Genomic DNA, 18,601 nt, shown 5'->3' with positions numbered 1-18,601 from the left:
CTCTCTTCCCAGTATAGAAGTTTAGTGTGGTGCTTTCTTGGTTTGGCTTTTATTGCTTAGTACCTCAAAGCCTTTGCGGCTAAAGGTAAAAAGCAACTAAGTCGTTCTTGTACTGGAATGAGGGTGTCAGTGAGAGAGTTCACGTTGGTATAGCTGCACTAATGTCATCTCGCAAAGTCTCTGATGTTAAGAAATGCTTAGTCAAGAAGCTGCCTCAGTTGTGGCTACCATGTTCCCTAGTTTCATTTGTTTCTCTAACCATAAATTTTTTTATTGAGGAGGATTTGGGTTTTGTACATGGTTTCCAAAGCATTTGGGTATGTGGGACCTCTGTCCATCTGTGAACCCTGGTAACAGGACCTGGAAAACAGCTTTTCAGCCTGTTGGTGTTGGGTGGTTTCTCTACATCTGATGAACTTCAGAACTGATACTCTTTCTCAAAAACACTTTCAGTGTCAACACTGCCATGTTGATGTCTGCATACTTAAATGGTTTCAGCCACTGCACCTGTTTTTGAAAAATCTTTTCCGGTGGTTGTAGTTTTGCTGTTGCAGTTACAAGTTTTTGCCTTTCTTGCCGGAGGAGGTGTGGATGTGCAGCAAAGGGGAGGACTTGGTGATTTCCTCCAAGGGAGTAATGGCAGTGTCTAGGCACACATTAGAAAATGACATTTTGGCCTACTTAAAAGTTGCACTGGCCGAGCCCCCCTTGTTATAAACCTGGGTTTTGTTTTATCTGTTTGTTCTTTTACTCCTGCAGAACCATTCCCTTATCTAGTAGGTAACTCATTTTATAATGGAGAAGTGTTACCAAGAATGTAGTCAGATATTTGTCGGCTGATAAATGGAGCCTCATCCAGTGTAGCGTAGTTACTGGTAGGGACAGGTCTTTATATCTATGAGAATTAAGCGAGAGACGGCTGATCCTGCTGAAGGACACTTATCATCCACATCTCTTTCAGGTTGGGATGTATGTTTGATTTGACAACAAAATGGTATCCCTTAAAAAAGGATTGCTGCTTTTTTGAGGTCTTGCTCAAATATTAAGTGTTTACCAGTATATCCTAAACATACATACAAAAAATTACATTGATGGGAGATCCTTTAGACCCATCCCATACAGCCTGAACAATCAGCTTCTTATGTTGTAGATCTGTTGAGGAGTTAAGTGGTGAATGTCATAATGCTGATGTAAATTTATTTTGATTTGCAACCTTAAGATGGTTTTGCCTCTTAAAATAATTAAATGACATACTAACTTAACAACAACAACAACAAAAAAAAGGTAACAGTTTTGTAAAGTCTTTCTATTCCTTTTATTTTCTACAGAAATGGCAGGATATTATTAAGGAAGTCAAGTTCCTCCAAAGAATAAAACACCCTAACAGTATAGAATACAAAGGCTGCTATTTGCGGGAACATACAGCATGGGTAAGTATCTGCTGCACTCTGCGTTTCTTGTGCCTTGGTTAAGGGCGCTTTAAATCTCCAGCTGGCTTTCAAGAGGTACCTGAACACTTGCATTACACAGACTCAGATGAGAATAGCCAAGGACCTTACAGATGCTCAGCAAACCCGAATGTAGTTTTTGGAAACAAGATTTAGGGAAATTTTCCCTTTCACTTGCAGAGTAAGGTGATTGTGCTGTTGTTCTAGTGTATTTAGCTTGATGGACTAAGTATTTGAAATAAATAATAATTGGTGGCAGGGAGCAACAACCAATTTATCCATCACTTTTCTTGCTGTAAGGAAAGGTGAGAATTTCACTTTACTGCCTGGGAAGCCAGTACCGCAACTTTATTAGATACTTGCAGGTCGCTTAACGATGGTTTGGTGTGTCACTGAGTATTAATGGCTCAGTACTTTACAGGCTGACCGAATGTGTTCCAGAAGTAAGTGCTCAGTTGTATTTAATGGAATTGGTTAGAAATTCTACTGATAACAGTACTTAAAATATATTTTGAGTTGTTAGTATTGCTATTATTTAACTAAATTCTTCTGTTGGGTATTGTTTACTTCTGTTGTCATTTTTGTGTGTATGTTCAGGTGACAAAACCAACTAGCTGATTTTTATCTCTAACTGTGAACTCCTAATTAATTGAATACATTTGATTTATTTGGGTTATTTGAGTTTGTGTGCCTAAAAAGGAATAGATGTGATTGGCTATGCAGAGGAAGCATTTTGTCAAACAAAAAGTGTGATGTAGCACCTGTCACTGACAAAATTTGTAGTATGATGTACTAAATAAATCATAGTGTTGAACAAATAGTTTAAATTGTAAGTACTGTTTATATGTTAGTGTCAACTTGTAGGACAAAACTTTAGGGTGGTTTTTTTTTTTTAAATCTGACTGGGACTACATCTTAAGTAAATCCCTAAATAGCCCTTTAATACTCTGATAAGCTTGTTAAGTGCAATTTAACATTCCTGTTAAGTATGTGCATATACAATATGTAATACAATACATAACTGGTTATGAATATATACTTTTGCCTTCCTGACAAGTTTTGTCGCTTGGCACCTTACGGAGGAGGGCTGTGCTAATTTCAGTTAGAGCTGTCCTTGCGGGGGGCTCAATGTGTCAGTACTGGGAAGAGGCTTATGTTACAAACACTATTTGTTTTGTTGTAGCAGTCTGTTCTGTGTGCACCAGTGGTTACTTCTGGATTGCTCCATAGAAATCTAGAAAACGTGCATTTACTATTAGAGATTTTTCTAACAACTATTTTGATTTCTTCCTGTACAGCTTGTTATGGAATATTGTTTAGGATCAGCATCAGACTTACTAGAAGGTATGTCATGCATGTTTATTTGGTTGAAAGTCAGAAGTATAGTACTGAAGTAGAAGGTTACAGCATCACAGAATTGTCCTTGAGTATATAGTTTTATTTGGGGGCAGAGTTGTGTGTGAAGAGTTGCAGTTTTTCGAATTCTTGCGTGGCTGTAATGGTTTTTCTGTAGAATATCGGCTTTCCTAGGTGCCTGGTTTCTCCTTGGTTCATAATATTTTAAAGTTGTCAGTTTTAGGTTCTCCTGTCATGACAGTTCAAGATTTATTTCTGGAAACCCTTGCTGTTGATCCTAATGCTTACTAACAACTGTAGGCCTGTTGACTAAAATAGCACTGCAGCAGTATTAGGGTTTTGCTTGATGAGGTCTTTTGTTAAATGGTCATTTTTCTATCAGGCTTCTTGAAGTGAACTTTCTTTGAAGATATATGTGTGGCCAGTAAGTTGTTCATCATCTTTCCTTGCCAGAAGCATTTCAGGACAAAAGGCTGAGCTGCTGGAGAGTCATCTGTATTGCTACAATTTATTTATTCATGTGTGAATTGTTGTAAAGTTCTAGGGTTTGGGATATAGCTTTGTTCATGGAAAATTGCATGTTGAGTCTCCAATAGGTATTTGGGAGATTGGTCACAGAACTGACAGGAATGTAGTTTATGGTTGCAAAGCAGTTTCTTTTTGATAGTAAATAGCTGCTGTTAGAAGATTACATCTGATTATAGAATGTACTTTACGCTGTGAACTATTTTAACATTTGCTTCTCATACGGAACCTAGTAAAAATGAAGTTTTAGGATTTTGTCTCTGGTTACATTGTTAACAGTACTCACTTGCATGCTGCAAACTGCAGTGTTTTCTTTAATACTGAATTTCAAATAAATTCTTTCCTTAAGTTCATAAAAAGCCATTGCAAGAAGTGGAAATAGCAGCAATTACCCATGGTGCTCTCCAGGGATTAGCATACTTGCATTCTCACAATATGATCCATAGGTAAGTGGTTATACTTTTGCTGTCTCACACACAGGTAATTTACTTTGTTGATTGTATCCCCTTCATCCCAAATTTAATATTTGTAAGCAGAGATTTTCTTTTCGCAGAGTCTGTGTGCTCCCAAACTAGTGATTTATAGTAGTCAGATACTAGAAAGCGATGTATCTCATGCACTGTCTCTTACAGCTGGTGTTCATAATTTCTGCAGAATTGCTTTGAATCTGCTAAACTTTTCAATATTTGATACGATGTTGATTGTTCCCTGAAGCAGTGAATAGCAAGGCAGGCTGAGTTCACCTAAACAGCTTGTAGCCAACTGCGAGGCAAAGATTGCTGGGGCAGGGGGGGAGCGCTAATACTTGAAAAAATTAGTTTTACATGAACACACATGTTGAGAAGCACACAGTAAGTATGGGATGCAAATGTTCTTTGTGTTTGAAGTATCTGCTGCATTTTAGTAAGATGAAGGGTTTGAATAGTTACAGGACTTTCTGAAAAACATTTATAAAGGACATAGTTCAGAAGGTTTTGCTGAACTGTGTGTGAAGCTTATCCAGGTGTGCCATTTTAAGTTGATTTTTAAGGCAAACTAGATTCTGAGATCAAGGGCCATGTTAAGCTATTAACCTAAAGGTTAAAGATTTTGTATTTGGAGGAAATGAGAGTATTCCGCAGCTTGAACACGTGAATACCAGTGTGTTTGGTAGGCTGTCCTATAGAAGGTTTTCTCCTTTTGGAGAGGAATAATACTGACATTTGTATTCTATAACCAGAGATATCAAGGCAGGAAACATCCTGCTGACAGAGCCAGGACAGGTGAAACTTGCTGACTTTGGGTCTGCTTCCATAGCATCTCCTGCCAACTCATTTGTGGGGACGCCATATTGGTAAGCCAAGAGTTTTACGCATTTCTCGCTTTGTGAAGTAAAAGGATCATTTATTGGGTATTTAATATACTTGGGCTTTATTGGAGCTAGCTTTGTAATTTTCTGGTTGTGGTAGTGATAAAATGTATTTTGCAAATAAAGATTAAATAGTAATTAGGCTCTGACTTGAAGAAATTGTGTATCCTTGTATTTGTAGTTCACAAAAAGTAATAAAAATATTTTGTTGTTCTACCTACCCTGACTTTAAGTGATAGAGGTGGGATTGAATCATCTGTAATATATTTTAATCACTCCCCCCAGTGGTTTTAACAGTTCGTATGTTCTTACTGCATCTGGTTGTTGAAATAACTGAAGTGTTTTTTCTTTCATAGGAAAGGCCAGGTTCATTGAACAAACCCCTTTGCAGATCCCTTGTATGCTTTTGATCTCTTACACCTAATCTGTGGTGTTTACACAACTGCATGCTATAATTATTTCACCAGAATTGGCCAGCCGGCTAAACTATTGGAAATGTGGGAGGGCGAGGAGGTGCTGATACTCGTAACTGGAGAGCTGGGCAAAGCACAGGAGAACATCGCGCAGCCTCTGTATAGGCTTGTACTAGTGTGGGTGCCTGGTCTTTGTTCCCATTATCATGCCCGAGACCTTGGGGAGTGATTTATTTATGGTAGCTGAAATCAGTGAAACAGCCTGTTTCATTGAAATACTGATGATGATAATGTGTTCTATTGCCCAGAATTTTATGAGCACTGATTTCCTATTTTAGGATGGCCCCAGAAGTGATTTTAGCCATGGATGAAGGGCAGTATGATGGCAAAGTAGATGTTTGGTCTCTTGGAATTACCTGTATTGAGTTAGGTAAGTTATTTTCTTTTGAAAAATTACAAAATGAAGTTATTTAATACCAAATTACAGTGTGGAAGACTGATGCTTCCTTCCTTGTCCTGGTTTCTCTGTTACTTGAATTTTAGGGAAAAGAGCTAAATGTACTCTCTAGAATTCAACACCAACTCTCCAATTTGATGTTTATTGAACTGGTGTTTTCATTACTCAAAGAAAGAGAATTATATAGACAAAGAAAATAGCCAAGCTGTATCGCTAAAGGTGTTCACGTTCTGTGGGAGAGGCCGTTAGCTTTTGAACTGAAAAACAGTCTGTTTGCTGAACAGCTTTAGAAATGAAACCATTGAAAGTGCCAATGTAAAAATATATTTAGTGGTATAAGTTGATATTGTTTGCATGAAAACTTACGGTATGTTAACAAGTCCTGCAGTAATGATGTTTGGGATAAATGGACAGCTTCAAACCTATATACAGTGTATGTTGTCACTTGTGAATAGATTTGGCTGGAAAATATAATTTAAAAAAAGAAAATATACGGAATAATCCAGTTTTGAAGTAGTATCCTTATAAATCAAACCTAAAAGAAATTATGGCACTGCCATTACAACAGACTCCTTAAAGCAGAATGTCAGTTTAAAAGGACTCTGTTCTTATGGCATTCTATTTAAATTTAATGTGTAGTATTTTCTTGGAATAAAAATACACTCGCTGAAGCACACCACCGTGCACAGCACTGCTCAGATTTTAGTCAGCATCCAGCCCTCTAGAAGCACTAGGCTGTAAGTTTTTCTCGGGATGGTTGTTGCACCTGAGGCTGTCCTACCATCCTTGTCAGATCTCGTTGCTCATACTCCAAACCGACCTCGGTGGAGGAGCAGCCCGGCCGGGCAGCAGGAGCTCTAAGGAACACACTAATCCGTGTGAACTGCACAGTTTAGCTAAAAATGCCGTCTGGCATTCCAAACTGTCAACTTCATTTTCTTCCGGGACGTGAAATAGATTCTTTCTTCAGCGCAGAGAATTTTTTTTTTGGTTGCCAATATAAAGCAAGTTGAAGGGGTGTGACTGTCATGACAGAATCCTGCTCCGAATGGAGTAAGGAGACTTGGCTGGCTGCAGCGCTCCAGGAATGCAGTGAGCTCATGGCCACCACGCCCCCGGGCGCCTTCCTGCACGCTGCGTTTTTGCAAGATGAAGCGTTGGGCTTCGTCTGTGGCTTCTAGCGTGGTGGGAGGTGAGACTAGGTCAGGATGGTAGAGCACTGGAGGCTGGGTCGGTGTGGTTATCTCATTTGCCTTGGTTTGAATAAGCATGGGAAGAAGGCAAAAAAATGAGGCGTCTAGTCGTCTTCTCAAACTGTTACTTAGTCTTAGAAATTGGCCCTCAGTGAGGGCTCAGTTTCAGTGTTTCCTGAAGATTTCTATTTTATTCAGGTGAGCAGAGAGGGGGGAAAAAAACTAGGGAGAACAGTCAGTTAAAATAGTTTAATGGATAATCAATCTGATCAATCCTTGATAGCAGCAACTAGTTACCTGACAGGTTAGAGAAGGTAAAGTACTACATTTGAGGAAAGGCTTAACTCCTCAGTTTACCTGTTCTGAGGAATTTGTAGGGCTTAGTCCATCTTCTGATAGCAATAAGTGAACCAGGATCTCTGATACATAGTTTACTGCTACTATTTAACTCAAAATTGAAAAGCAGAATTAAAAAACCAGGGGGTTTTTTTGGCCCTCCCCCTTTTTTTTTCTTTTTTTTTTTTTTCCCCTCAGAAAAAAGTTTTCTGTTGCATTTTCACTAGTGTAGAAACGTCCTCGTGGCCTGACCAGTGTCTCTGGAATGTTTATGGCAAGGCTGAGCTTTATAGGTTTACCCCATAAACATTCTGATGAAGCTTCAATTTTGTTGTTACAGTGAGATCATCTCCTTCCTCATTAAGCTTTCATGCTGTGTCAGTCTATAAGAGTAACACAAGCTTGAAAGAGAGAGAAGAGCCAAAGAGAATGCAACTCCCAAAATAGTATAAAGAGTTGGCCTGTTACTGACTTCCTGCCCATGTGCTTAGTCAGTTAAGTGTGATTTGATGGTTCTTGTAACCAGCTTTTTCTTCATCACTGCTGTCCTACTAGAATTAAATATTTGTTAGCTTTTTAGCAACTGTAGCTTAAAAAAAAAAGTGGGGGGTATGAAATCAAGAATGCTTAGTGGCTAAACACTGAGTGTAGAGCTTACTGTTAACTTACTCCTGTTTTAGTACATTAAAATGAGTCAGAGAACTCAACTATGATAAACCACGTAATTTAAAAGCTTGAGAGGACAAGGCATTTGATCTTCAAAGTGCTTTCATCTTCTGCAATGGTATAGGACGTGTGCCAACATATCTGTCTGATTGCAGGGTAGGGTTGGTTTGGGGTTCCATGTTCAGGCAATAGTGATTCTGCTGATGTGGTTTTCTTTTTAAAGGGATGTAAAATAAAAAAAAAAAGGCAAAAACATGAGACTATCTCCCTATATAAAAATTATTTTCTTTTGTGTGTAGCGGAAAGGAAGCCTCCTTTGTTTAATATGAACGCAATGAGTGCCTTATATCACATAGCGCAGAATGAATCCCCTACACTACAGTCTAATGAATGGTGAGTATTGCTGAGGGAGGAATGTTGTAGGGAATTGCTGTAAATGGAGTGCTTTGTCATGCTGAGTTCTTGAAATGGCTGGGTTCCTATTGGGAGGATGTGAGATGGAAGGTTCTTAGTAGGTTCACTATACATTTTATATCCAAAATTGACCAGTTACTAAATATGCATTTTAGACTCTAGAATGTAGTAGAAACAGGACATGCTGCTGGAAGAACGTCAGATCCTGTAAAATATTCAGTTCATGGGTCAGTAAACTTTTGAAGCTCCCAGGCTAGCCAAAAATGTGGGTTTTAGTGTTTTTTTTTAAATCACAGACCACACTGTCAATTCCTAAATCTTGTTTTGTTGAAGTATGGCTTTGCAAGATGAAGACGCTGCTTGTATGTGGCAAGTGTCTGTTACATAAACTTCAGAAGAATACAGCACAGTAGTAACACTTTGTGCTTCCCAGCCTCAACAACTGTCTTTTGAAACAGCAAACACAGTAAACTAATTTCAACAGTTAAAAACTTCCTAATTATGTTTTTTCTGAGCCATGGTCCTAGGCCTCCAACATAATATGTTGTACCTTATTTTTAGAAATTTTTTTCTACATCTGAGATTCTCTGGTTAGGCTATTTCACACCCTGGTGCCTGACAAAACATTCAACTCATTTTATGCATTTTTCTGACCAAAAAATGCAATAATTTAATTTACTGAAAAATTGCAGTAGCAAAATCCCCCATTACATGATGGGGGGGGGAAGCGGTGGGGGAGAAAAGAAATAAAACCTGTACAACTGATGTGTCGCTGTTTTCAGGGTATAATCCTACCCTTCTGAAAACCTGCGTTCAGAGAAAGAAAGGGCACAATACAGAATTTTGCCTTACAGAAGGAGAGAAGTTACTAAACAAATCATGACCTTTAAGTCTTACTTGTGACAGATTGCACAATAGCATAGAAGTTGTGTCTGAGGGGCCAAAGGCATTTCAGGAATTGTGCGTTAATACAGTTTGCGGATGAAACACTTGCGCACAGAGGTGGAGCAGGGCAGGGGCTCTGATCAGACCTTCAAGAGTTTATGCAATATAGAATTTGTCAGGATTGATGCTCACACTGAGATATGTGGGTGTCCACCTTTTTATGGAACTTTCCTTCCTCTTGAATTTTGCATTTTTAGGCTGAAACATTTTGTCTGGAAGCTGAGGTTGAAGGGATCTACCTACTAATAGCGGTGGGCTTTGGCTTGACTGGAGATGTCAGAGGCTGTAGTATGAAGTACTGGGTCTGTGTGGTTCCTCCCCACTCTTCTACTAGCAGTGCCCAAATGTGAATGTCTTGATTCATTAATGAGCTTTGAAAATTAAACTGGGTAGTTAACTCAGATGTATGTTTGGTTTTTTTCCCACTTTCCTTGCCACAGGTCTGATTATTTTCGAAACTTCGTAGATTCTTGCCTCCAGAAAATTCCTCAAGACAGGCCTACATCAGAGGAGCTTCTGAAGGTTGGCTTGCTTGTCCTTTTTGTTTTCTACATGATATTAAAAAGGAGCAGTGTCCTGGGACACTCTTTCCGTCTCGCCTACTGTACTAGGTTATGGTTAATGACGGGCTCTCTGCCCGTTATCCCTAACACCTTTGAGCTGAGGGTGCTGTGGAGTGTACGGAGCTGGCAGTCCTGGCTTTACTGCCCCTCTGCAGTGTCTCGGGCCGTTCTCGGTGACTCTCCAAGCCAGCCTTGTTCTCACCAAAAAAAGGACGCCCCAGCAAGTGACACTTGTCGAGAGTTTCAGTTTCTTAAGCTCAGTCTATTTTTCCAGTGATTATAATTAATCCTGACAGAGCTGCCATGCATTAGTTTACAAATACCTTTCGTTACTTCCCTCTTTATTCTATGCTATATATACCCCTAAAGACTTTTTATCCTCTCCATCACCTATGTGCTTTACACGTAGAACTGAAATTTGCTGTTCTAATAGTATCCCTGGGGAAAATGGGCAGAGGAAAGCACTTTTGCTTCCCCATACTTTTCTTCGACATGAATAAGCCTCAGCCATCTGCAGGTTTTCTCCGGCTTTATTTCTTAGCCTTTTTTTTTTCTCTTCATTTGTGCTCCTGTATGCTGCAGACACTTGATTTTCCTTGCTCTAGTCTGGAAACAAAGCCAATGTGGTAGATTGTTGCAAAAAGCTGACGTGTTTCTAAGTGAACGCAACTTTCATAGAAGTTAGGTGTTAGAGCTGCTTTATTGTAAGTGTGACTTTGATGGATTTCCTTTGTGGCATCAGGTGGCATTCAGAATTTTGCTAACTTGTCATTCTCTTTACGGTGCTCATTGACATTATTTTGGGGGATTTTTATCCTGGCCACGTTTGTGCTAAACAGCAGTTTTCCAAAATTTGGCATTACTGGGAAATGGATGCTATTTATGAAGGTTTTATCATCACCTTTTTGCATGTTTTTACTTAAATGGTTCTGAGGACTTTTGCCTCTTTAAAAACTGTGTACTCAGAAAGTAAATGCAATTATCCAGTAAAGGTTTCGGTGTGGGTGTGTAGTCCTGCCATTTCAGAATTCTGCAGATTGGTTTTATTTTGAGCAACGCACTGCAATTAAAGAGAACATTGATGGAAATAAAACGTTTGTGAATGTATTCCTTCCATATCTATAGTCTGAAACAGCTGCATGCCACTTCACGGGGACAGGTAGGGAATGTGACACGTTGGAAATGGCAATGCAGCTCTCCTAAGGAACAAAATGAAACTAGCGGTGGTGTTAATAATGACTCATGCTTGCACAGCACATTTCATCTGGAGGCTGCGAAAGCTGCTTCTGACATACATAGACAGGACTTGTTTCACCTATTGGCAAAATGTAGCCACCTTTGCAGTGAAATGCAGTGAATATTTCCAAAAAAAGAGCATAACAAGGTTAACTGTTCTAGGACCGGGCTTGAAGGTTCACAGCCTGTTTTATGACTCAGAGCTGCATGCTTGAATATTTGATCCTCAGGCTTTTCTAAACAAGGAAAAGGGTTTTATAGTGAGAGTTAGCTGATGAGTTAATTAGCATTTGGTTAGAGATATGTAACCAGACTGACACCTTTAGCATTTATATGTTATTTGTTGCTCTTCCCCCTCTAAACCACAAGTAGATAACGTCTCTAAATACCCCAGCATCCAAGGAAGTCTGGGTTTAAACCAAGCCCATTTTCATGGTATGTGACATACCATTTCTGGGGTTTTTTACATCTTTACTCTTTGGTGGATGTCTCCCATCAGAAAGCAGTCATTCTGAACTCTATCTGGATCACAAAGTCTAAAAATAGTCCCAGTGTAAGCTGTGAAGGTGTTCTCCTCCTGTGCAGGGAAGAGGGCTAACAAACCCAATTAGAGCTCATAATTTTATCCTCAAAGCATGTGCGCTGGAGGCATAAGAGGTCACTCACCTATTTGTGTGTTCTACAGCATATGTTTGTTCTTCGGGAGCGGCCTGAAACAGTGTTAATAGACTTGATTCAGAGAACAAAGGATGCAGTGAGAGAACTGGACAACCTGCAGTATCGTAAAATGAAGAAGCTCCTCTTCCAGGAGGCGCACAATGGCCCCGCAGTCGAAACACAGGAGGAGGAGGAGGTGAGAGAAACTTTGGATTTCATCACTGAAGCAGAGAACGATGCTGTGATTTAAATAAGCACATTGCTGAACCGAATGGAGGCTGTTTACACACCTGGCTGTAAACTCTGTCTTCCTCTCTGTGCTTGGAATAACACTACCTCAAGGCACAGGCAAGGACAAACACGGTAGATGCCTAGTGCTGGCAAAGAAGCTGTGCCATGTGTTCATGCTTGAGCAGCTAGCTTCCAGTTCTGTAAATCCTAGCTTTCTTTGCCTGTTCATAAGGCTTCACGAGGACTCTTTCAGCAGTTAACCTCTGTTTTGACCATACGTACAAGGCCCCTGACAGTCTTCTAGTTTTGTCTGAAGAATGTCATTCTGAGTCTAAGACGTAGAAATTTGTACTTGGTTTAAAAAAAAAAAAAAAAAAGTAGTCCTCAAGGAAATTAATTTGTCTATTTTCTGGGTTGCATGCTGCAATCACCGTGCAGGAATTGAGACTCTCTAGATTGCAGTTCTCTCATGTACAGAAAGGAACCATGTGAGGTGCAGGGTCCCAGCTGAGCACTTAGATGATGCTGGTGTCAGAAGAGATTCTGGTGACACGCTGTTGCTGATACATGATAGAGTGCAGCTTGTTAACAGGCTCGCTGTTGAAAAGAATCTGACATCAGCCAGTTAATCTTGACAAGGTTGATTCTTTCTCTCCCCAGCATCCCACAAGAGAAATGTTTCATGGCAATGCCTGGAGGGTGGGAACTGCCATGACGTGGCAGGTAGATGCCTTTAGAAAAGAATGGAATGAGCATTTCATTTGGTGATGTCCATAGATACAACTGTGATGGATTTGGGTTTTCTTAATAATTCCTTTCTCCTAGGAACAAGATCATGGTGTTGGCAGGACAGGAACAGTGAATAGTGTCGGAAGTAATCAGTCCATTCCTAGTATGTCTATCAGTGCCAGTAGCCAAAGCAGTAGTGTTAACAGTCTTCCAGATGCCTCGGATGATAAGAGCGAGCTGGATATGATGGAGGGGGACCACACCGTGATGTCAAATAGTTCTGTCATTCATTTAAAGCCGGTAAGCATTGGATTTTTACTGGATAACTTTGAGGGTGTAAAATGGGAGAGGATTTGGTTGGCATGATGACAAAAAGTCGTGTTCTTTCTATCCTAAATCATTATCTGTAGGTAATATTGTGTCCCAGTATATTAATGTGTGCTGGAAACTTCGGAAGGTTGTTGTAAAAAATCATTTATTTCTGTTGATTCATTAAAAATTATTTTATTAATTGTATTGTGTCAAACCCACTTTGCTTTACTGTCAGGAGTTGGAATGGCAGCTTGTGAATAGGTTTATTTAGTGGATGCCCTTAACTTGCAGAGCACTGCTTCATGGCACAAAGGGATGTGAGAGTTCTCCCTTTTTACCTCCTAGTTAGTGAATTCTTAAATAGAAGACACTCAGTAGTGATTGACATCTTTTCCTGAAGCACCAACTTCCCAGCACTTAATTCGAATATTTGGTTAACGAACAAAGACGCACAGAAGAAGAAATGCAGCGTTGTGGCCGTGGCAAGCTGCGAAACCACTTCCCCTGCTTTACCTTTGCAAGATGAAGGATAAATGGGGGAGCGTCCCTCTGACCCATGCTGCCCTTCCTGTGGAGGGGTTATCACGCCTTTTCTCAAACCAGTAACGTTTCCCTAGCTAATGATAGGTGTGGTTAGAATGTTTTGTTCTTTGCCCAGATATGCAACAGACGCAGGTATTTCCTCGGGGAATTAGTAGTTAGATATGATATACTAATTAACCGCTCTGTGATGAATGACAAACTCAAAATAAGAATGTGGAATACACCATGACAAATTTTAAAATTTGCTTTGAGGTATTTCTGTAGTGGGTGTAATGAAAATCTTCCTCTGTCAGGGTTACAAAGATGTTGTGGTTGGTTTTTTTTCTTTCAGACTTGACATAATCTACTTTATAGCTTTTATGTTTTGTAGAAGTAAACTGTTTAACTCCATTTTCAGTTTTCCATTTATTTTTCTCATTCTCAACTTTTATTAGTAATTTTCCTCCTAGTAATAAAAATGTGCAATGAAATTTCCAAAAGCAAAGATCCTAGATAGGAGCTCTTGTTGCAGTATATTCCTTCATCCACCTTATTGGCAGGAGGATCTTTCAGGGCTGCTGAACGTAGAATAGTTTCTTCTTCCTTTTAAATGTCTTTTGAACGACACAAAATAAAAATCTTTAGTGACACAGTTTCTCTTTATTCTCTCATGTTAATATTTGCTGATAAGGAGGAAGAAAATTACAGAGAGGAGTCAGATCCTCGAACAAGGGCATCGGAACCCCAGTCTCCTCCCCAAGTATCTCGCCACAAGTCTCATTATCGCAACCGAGAGCACTTTGCTACTATACGCACAGCGTCGCTGGTATGTTAAGGTTTTTATTTTGATGAAGTTGTATAGGGAGGGATGGCTTTGAACACAGGGCTATTAAACTACTTAGAGCTGTTAGGATTTCATCAGAATATGAGCTGTCCTCATTGACTCAGATATTATCACTGAAATAGTTTAATGTAAGTTAATAAAAGCTTAAATGTGACACCTGGGCAAATGTAATTTGTGTATATTAGATATTTTCAAAACCAATATGCCTAGCAGAATGCAGGAAACCGTTTATAATAATAATAATCCTTTATTTTCATATACCTATTATGTATATTTGTGTGTGGACATGTGTATATATGCACACTCAGTGCAGTGGGCTAAAAAAGACATTATTTAGTACCAGCTTTCTAACAATCGTACAGTTTTTCTGCTGGAGCCCACGTGAGCTTATCTGCTACAGCAGAATTCAGTTTTTAATCTGCTCTGCTGCCATTAGGATGTGTGCTTTTCTGTACGACAAAATCATATTTCTCTACTGAATAGTTCTCTTTTGTGGTTTGAAGACTGCCAGAAAGCAGATTAAGAAGCATTAACTTGCTTTGGCCCGATGTGGTTACCTTCCTAGGTGACAAGGCAAATGCAGGAACATGAACAAGACTCTGAACTGCGAGAGCAGATGTCTGGCTATAAACGTATGAGACGGCAACACCAGAAGCAACTGATGGCGTTAGAGAATAAACTGAAGGCAGAGATGGATGAGCATCGCCTTAGGTTGGACAAAGATCTTGAGACACAGCGTAACAATTTTGCTGCAGAAATGGAAAAGCTAATTAAAAAGCACCAAGCAGCCATGGAAAAAGAGGTAGGAGATTACAGCTTAGCAGACCAGTCTATATTTGTTAATTACATTGAATTGTCCGCTTCCCCTCACTGATGAAGAGATGACATTGTAGTCTCTTACATGTCTGTTTTCAGGAGCCAAGCAAATTGCTAATTAGAAAAAGACTAATACATCACCTCCTTACACTAAGGGGTTTATGTAACTAGAGGAAAGGTATGTCCTTCATCACAGTGCGTTATACTAAATGTTAGTATACTGACCCCAGAAAAAATACTCTAAGGGTTTTCCTTTCTTTTGCCATGTATGCGCTGTCAATAACTGACTGCCATCAAGTGTTATGGAGGCACATTAGCCTGCAGAGAAATGTGCCGGTTCTGCGTAAATGTTCACCATCTAGTTGCTTGTGGATATGGCGGGTTTTATGCTTTTAAATAATTGATGACGAAGTGGTGCTGCCTACAGCGATTATTATTGATTCTTTGTTCTTGGCTCTCTCAGTGGAGGGCTAAGGATAGAGTTTATCATAAGGAGTTGACTTGGTTAGGCAAGACTAGCTGAACAGTAGGGCTGAGGAAATGAGGCACTGGAAAGGACTCCTGCTGGGTGCGCCGATGGGGGGGTGGAATGAGAAGAGAGTGAGGGCAAGCTCCTGAGACTTGCACTTATTCAGAGTCATGGTGAGTATCGTCGTAACTGTTCCATGAGTTCTGGGTCTTGGGGCTGAAATGGAACGTGAGCTGTAATCCATTGGGATTCAAACTGATCTGCTGCTGGATTTGCTGTAGGCTAAAGTGATGGCCAATGAAGAAAAGAAGTTTCAACAGCATATTCAGGCCCAGCAGAAAAAAGAATTGAACAGTTTCCTGGAGTCCCAGAAGAGAGAATATAAACTCCGTAAAGAGCAGCTGAAAGAGGTAAGTCATCTGTAATGAGAAATGTGAATATCGTACAGTGTACGATACCGTGTGAGAGCAGTGAGCATTCAGAAATACGAGCAAGAGACCTTACGCTGGATTGCAGCAAGTTCTGTGTTTCATGAGCAGAGACCTGGATGTACTGTATTTGTTTCATATCTTTGACCTTAGAGTAAGAGGGATTATTTATATATTGGCACCTATATGTTTATCTTGTAAAAGTACAAACTTCTCCATTGTTTGATATTACTTTTTAGCCAGAAACATGCAAATTTGGCAATCCTAAGGAATGAATAGTGGTAGTTGAAGAAAGGTCATGAGCATTTTTCTCATACCTCATTGCTGCAGGTATTGACCATGAACTGCAGCAGTTAGTGAAGTTTCTTATCACTTAAATGATATTTCTGTAACAGCAGCAAGAAAACAGAGCAGTAAAGATGACCTGCAGATTTGTTTTTAAGGAAAATATCTGTAAAACACTACATAATTTTAATAGAGAAGGCTGTGTAATAGTTTAATAATCACTGTATTGTAGTGAAAATCATGACCTTTGTGAAATGCAGGGAAACTGTAGAATCAAACTTCCTGATTCTTTTTGTGGAGTGGCTGATACCGTAAGCACTATAAATAATTTTTTTTGAAAGAACCATTTAGTGCTTAACCATCAACTTGTGTGACGCAACTTTGGAACTTGCTCCAAAGGGGAATATTCCCAAACATAGACATTTCCCAGGAGAAAAAAAGGCTAAAGAGCAGTAGAGCCAAAAAAGATCTAACAAAAACTGTGGTAGCGTGGGCTCTTTACAATAACATAGAGTCTTTTTCTAAGTGGGCAGTAGATCACAGAGCACCAAGAAACACTGATGAAACACAGAGGAGTTCTGTCTCATACTGAAGTCAAAACGTATCACGACAAGTCTAGTTACTGTATGGGCATCTCTAGTACGCAATTCAAGCAAGCAGACTCTTTTGCCAAAGATGCTTCAAGCTATATATTGAATTTGATACAAATGTGGAAACTGCAGCCCTAAGTTTCACCTGTGAACTTCTTTATACTGTTGTTGTAAGTTGTGGCATCTCAGTGAGTGGCTCTGCCTTGATCAGTTACTTAGAAAATGTGTATGTGTTCTGATCAAGAAAGACACAAAAAATTTCTAGTGTGCTTCGTGTGGCTGGAGTTCCATTGAACAACAGGATGACAACGCTTTCCTTCTCCTCTCAGTCTTTTGGGAGCCTGTAAAAACGTTTGTCAGGCAGTGTCCGTGTGTCTTTGTTTTCAGTGGCAAACCATCTTTTTTACATTTTGAGCTAATACGTGTCCGGAAACTGGACATGAACCAGCATTTCAGCCAGTTAAAATGACCAACACAAAAAGAAGTTGTAGTTAAATTTGCTCCACTGTGAATTATGTCGTGGTGTTCCCTTAGATATGCAATATGATGCATTTTGCAGAGGCTAGGATGGTAGCAGCCATGAGAAGACAAGGTGGAATGGCTTTGAAACATAGTTTATTAGGGAGGTCCATCTAGTTGTTCAGGGCCAAGGAGCTTAATGTGACTATTCCACAATTAATTACCTTGCTGTTATCAGGAGCTGAATGAAAACCAGAGCACTCCAAAGAAGGAGAAGCAGGAGTGGCTTTCCAAGCAGAAGGAGAACATCCAGCATTTCCAGGCAGAGGAAGAAGCCAACTTACTGAGGCGTCAGAGGCAGTACTTGGAGCTGGAGTGTCGTCGCTTTAAGAGACGGATGCTCCTTGGCCGCCATAATCTGGAGCAGGACCTGGTTCGGGAGGTAAGAGAACAGGCAGAGATGAGACCTGGAACCTCCTGTGTGAAATGTATCTCATGGAGCACCTGCAATCCAACTCCAGTCTCACTGAAGTGTTAATTACCACATTTAAAGTTTTTTGGTAAAAAAAAAAAAAAAAAAAAAAAGTTCAGATTAGTGCCCTGTTGTGGGAGAATTGTTAGATCCAAAAAGTCAACAGACACAACAGTTACAGTCCTTTCCAGAAAATGCTTACTGTGAATCCTGTTGAGCATCTAGAACAGGAAGAAGAAAAGTGAAATGAGGAAGGAAAAATTACCCGTGGCACTGCTGTCTGCTTCTGATAAGACGTAGAAACTCTGTTCTCTGTCCTCAAATGCCTTGGAAAGAGAGAAATGCCCTTATGAACAAAGTGAAATGTCACATTGTGAACGGAAATCCAAATCCAAGTAAGTACAAAGAATCTAATAATTCCCTCTGTCCTCCTGTTAGGAGTTAAACAAAAGGCAGACACAGAAGGACCTGGAGCACGCCATGCTGCTGCGTCAGCACGAGTCCATGCAGGAGCTGGAGTTCCGCCATCTCAGTACCATCCAGAAGATGCGCTGTGAGCTGATCCGACTCCAGCACCAGACTGAGCTCACCAACCAGCTGGAATACAACAAGCGCCGGGAGCGGGAGCTGAGGCGTAAGCACGTCATGGAGGTCCGGCAGCAGCCCAAGAGCCTGAAGGTACTAAGTGATGTAGGAGCTCTGGGCACGAGGAGCTGGTGGTGGTGGAAAAGTGGTACATTACAGCTCTGTTCTCATTTGCAGTGTATGCAGGTCCGAGGTATTTTGAAGCTCGTTGATTTGAAGAGGTGTCTCGTTCCTGTAACGAATACCTTTTTTTATAAAGTGTCATATTTGTCAAGTTGTGTAACTGCCAGGGTGCAACTGCA

The 18,601-nt window shown here is 40.1% G+C and overlaps 1 protein-coding gene across 1 annotated transcript in view; it reads left to right on the top strand.

The window, feature by feature from the left end:
* Positions 1-18,601, top strand: part of TAOK1 (TAO kinase 1) — a 68,875-nt gene that overhangs the window by 38,393 nt on the left and 11,881 nt on the right. The window contains exons 4-17 of the mRNA XM_054847165.1: positions 1,329-1,430; positions 2,747-2,792; positions 3,679-3,775; positions 4,549-4,662; positions 5,429-5,520; positions 8,042-8,135; positions 9,542-9,623; positions 11,586-11,753; positions 12,614-12,817; positions 14,043-14,177; positions 14,761-14,997; positions 15,762-15,890; positions 17,481-17,684; positions 18,153-18,392. Of these exons, the coding sequence (XP_054703140.1) occupies positions 1,329-1,430; positions 2,747-2,792; positions 3,679-3,775; positions 4,549-4,662; positions 5,429-5,520; positions 8,042-8,135; positions 9,542-9,623; positions 11,586-11,753; positions 12,614-12,817; positions 14,043-14,177; positions 14,761-14,997; positions 15,762-15,890; positions 17,481-17,684; positions 18,153-18,392 (1,944 nt within the window). The remainder of the gene's footprint in view (positions 1-1,328; positions 1,431-2,746; positions 2,793-3,678; positions 3,776-4,548; positions 4,663-5,428; positions 5,521-8,041; positions 8,136-9,541; positions 9,624-11,585; positions 11,754-12,613; positions 12,818-14,042; positions 14,178-14,760; positions 14,998-15,761; positions 15,891-17,480; positions 17,685-18,152; positions 18,393-18,601) is intronic.

The sequence above is a fragment of the Grus americana genome, chromosome 19 (genome assembly GCF_028858705.1).
Source record: "Grus americana isolate bGruAme1 chromosome 19, bGruAme1.mat, whole genome shotgun sequence".
In the NCBI taxonomy this organism is placed as follows: domain Eukaryota; kingdom Metazoa; phylum Chordata; class Aves; order Gruiformes; family Gruidae; genus Grus; species Grus americana.
Note: the sequence above shows the minus strand (reverse complement) of the source record. Positions and strands in the feature narration are given on the sequence as shown.